We start from the raw sequence: 3290 nt of genomic DNA on the forward strand, positions 1-3290 counted from the left end.
GAACTATGACTTGTAATATAATTTCTCTTTTCATAATCCACTTTAGACCTATTTAAAACCCTCCCATAATAAATTCACACTTTGACCAAGGGCAAAATGGTAAAATCAGCCTACTCAATTTCATTAATCAATTGAAAAAACCCCATCAGTGTCTGATCTCACCAAACTGAGAAAACCATATAAAAACCCTGTTACAACAAACAACACCATTTCATTTCGTTCATTTCTTATTCACACATTTTCAACCAACACAAAAACAAAACTTTTCCATTACCCTCTTTTCTTCATCCAATTGGGTATCTGAAAGTCTAATCCTTTTCCAGAACAAACCAAACCTCATCCTTTTTCTGCTTAGTTCTAGCTAAAGAGACATGTGTGGAGGTGCTATTATCTCCGACTTCATTCCCGGCGGTTCCGCCGCCGCGGCGTCGCGTTCACGGCGGGTTACGGCGGACATCCTGTGGCCAAACCTGAGGAAGCCAGTGAGCAAGTCCGGCAAGAGGAGGGGCGGTGCCGGCGCCGGTGTGGTGGCGGTTGATGATGACTTTGAGGCTGATTTCAGAGAGTTTAAGGATGACTCTGACATCGACGAGGACGAGGATTATGATGTTGATGATGTCGTTGGCGGTGGTTCTGTCAAGGGTTTTGGATCATTCGGTTCAACCAAAACCGCAAAGCCTCAGCTCAAAGCTCGTGGTATATTACTCTCTTTGTAATCTCATAATCAATTCTTTTTTTTTTTTTTACTCCTTTCTATAAATAGCTTATTTCTGTGCCTCTAATATGTTTGGGATTTGATTTTGGTTTTAGTTATCACATGCATTTGTTTGTTTCGCTGAAAAATCGTGTCTTTTTAGTGTTTTTTGCTGTTGCTCAAGAAATTAAGGCTTGTTTTGTTGAAAATTAGTTTCCTTTTTAAGATCAAAATTTTGTTTGCCTGTGGTGTGCGTGAGTGTTTTTTTACTGGTTTTTTGTTTGTAGTTTTGATGGGATTGTTTTTGTTTATGGAGATGATTATCCACTGCACAAGAAATTTTATTCAATTTTTTTAGATCTTGTCAGCCTTTTGAAGTTTTTTTTTACCTTTTTTTTTTTTGCTTTATTGCATGTTTGCCGTTCTGTTTAGATATTATTATTTTTTTTATTTCTGGATGATGAAAAAAATGAGGGGGTATAAGTTTTTTTTTATTTACTCTTTTCTGGTCCTGTGTCTAATCAGTGGTTTTTAGAATTGGGATGATTCATGATTGGGTAGATCCAATTGGAGCTAGCTTTAATTGATTATCCAGAAACTGAATTTTGTCCCTATTTTTTAAAATTTTTTTATGAGGGTTTAATATTTAGCGGTTCCAATTAACAAGATTTGGTTTATTTATTTAAAAAAAAAAGAAAAAAAAACGAATTTTTATGTAGCTATTCCTTCCTATGGCTTTGGTTGATAATTTTACTGCAACTCACTCCATGTGCTTTTGATACAGATCGTGTGTTTGAAAATTGTGCTTCTAAGTGATCAATCTAATGTAATAATGGAACCCGTTTGCTTTAATATGGGAGAATCTTGATATATAGATATATATAATCTATTTGATATTAAATTGAATATTGTTATTCATTGATGATAAGGTGTGATGGACCCAATAAATAATTCTGGATATTGAAATTTGATGATTGATATTTAATTTAATGTATCTTGATAATGTGTAATTGCAATTTCCATTTTGTTGTTGTAATGCTAAATTGATAATTTGGTAACTAGTAGCTTTTCCTAAGTTATATGGCCAATTAGATCTTCTATTAATGATTTGCTGATTTTATATTGAAGGACCTGCTGCTGTGAAATCCATGGAGCCAAGTGGAGAGGTTGAGAAATCTGCTAAGAGAAAGAGGAAGAACCAGTTTCGGGGAATCCGTCAGCGTCCATGGGGGAAATGGGCGGCTGAGATCCGCGACCCGAGAAAAGGTGTTCGTGTCTGGCTTGGGACATTCAGCACTGCTGAAGAAGCCGCAAGGGCTTATGATGCTGAAGCAAGGAGGATCCGTGGCAAGAAAGCCAAGGTGAACTTCCCTGAGGAGGTTCCGGCTGCATCCTCAAAGAGGTTCAAGCCACATCCCGAAATGCAGCTCCCCAAGGAGAAAATGAACTGTGCTAAGCCCAAACTGAACAACCAGATGTTTGACTTTGGTAACGAACTCGGGGACTTATACTCTCATTTGGATCAGGTGGAACAGAAGCCTCTGATTAACCAATATGCTAACATGGAGTCATTCCCCGGAAATGGACTTTTAAATGCATCTGATGATGTGGCTGCTTATTTCACTTCGGAACACTCGAGCAATTCATTTGAGTATTCCGACCTTTCATGGGGCGAGCAGGGCCCGAAGACTCCCGAGATATCATCCATGCTCTCGGCTCCCGTGGAAGTGCAGGGTGCGGCTAAACAAGAGAAAAACATGGTGCAGCCTAACAACACTCAAGCTGACTCTGTAAAGACACTATCCGAGGAGCTTGCAGATATGGAATCACAGCTAAAGTTCTTCGACACTCCTTACCTCGATGCAAGCTGGAACGATACTTCATTGGAATCCTTCCTTGGTGTGGACTCAACACAGGATGTCGGAAACCCAATGAACCTTTGGAGCTTCGATGACCTCCCTTCCGTGGGAGGCGGAGTCTTCTGAGAAACCTAACTCATCGATCTCCCTCGGTTTATGTAAATAAGGCGACAGGTGAGTAGTTTTTATTCGGCTTCCGTGTTGTGTAAGTTTCACCCTTTCATGTTCTCATCTAAGTGTTAATTATTTTGTGTTTTGGATTCAGGAATATATGATAGTTTGAGTTGGTGATGAAGTTGGAAGAAGCAACCGGCTCAAGTGTGTGGAATTGAGTATCTTGTGGCTATAATATGCAGTATAGGACTTTTATATTTATATGTAATTTAGGTTACTTTTTTCTATCTTATCAAAAAACCTTATGTTTGGGAGATTTTTAAGTTTAATGTTCATATGGATTTCATATATTTCATATATGATGATATGTGATGATACAATCTTGACTGATATAAATTGTTTGATTAATTTGTTTGGATTATATATGGCTCTTGGTTTTCACCCTTAAATTTTGGTGGGCTATTTCCTATTTCATTGGATGGTTTTGCCTTGTGCTTGTAGTAATCTCTCTAGATTCATTGATGGATGGAATCTTGTGCTTTTGAAGCCAAATGATTTGGATTGCATCTTTTTGCTTTGTTGAAGAGTTTAGATATCATTCTCCATTAAAAAAAAAAAAAAAA

The 3290-nt window shown here is 37.8% G+C and overlaps 1 protein-coding gene across 1 annotated transcript; it reads left to right on the forward strand.

Annotated features, from left to right (window-relative positions):
- LOC107624775 (ethylene-responsive transcription factor RAP2-12) lies at nt 191-3088 on the forward strand. The gene is made up of 3 exons (XM_016327230.2): nt 191-696; nt 1823-2727; nt 2819-3088. The coding sequence occupies exons 1-2, from the start codon at nt 372-374 to the stop codon at nt 2677-2679; spliced, it is 1182 nt and encodes a 393-aa protein (XP_016182716.1). The 5' UTR covers nt 191-371; the 3' UTR covers nt 2680-2727; nt 2819-3088.

This window comes from Arachis ipaensis, chromosome B02, assembly GCF_000816755.2.
Source record: "Arachis ipaensis cultivar K30076 chromosome B02, Araip1.1, whole genome shotgun sequence".
Classification (NCBI taxonomy): Eukaryota; Viridiplantae; Streptophyta; class Magnoliopsida; order Fabales; family Fabaceae; genus Arachis; species Arachis ipaensis.

Bases quoted from the DNA above. Each gene is read 5' to 3' on its own strand.
- LOC107624775 (XM_016327230.2), top strand. From the start codon at position 372: ATGTGTGGAGGTGCTATTATCTCCGACTTCATTCCCGGCGGTTCCGCC. The intron at 697-1,822 runs GTATATTACTCT...TTTATATTGAAG, and splicing joins GCCTCAGCTCAAAGCTCGTG to GACCTGCTGCTGTGAAATCC.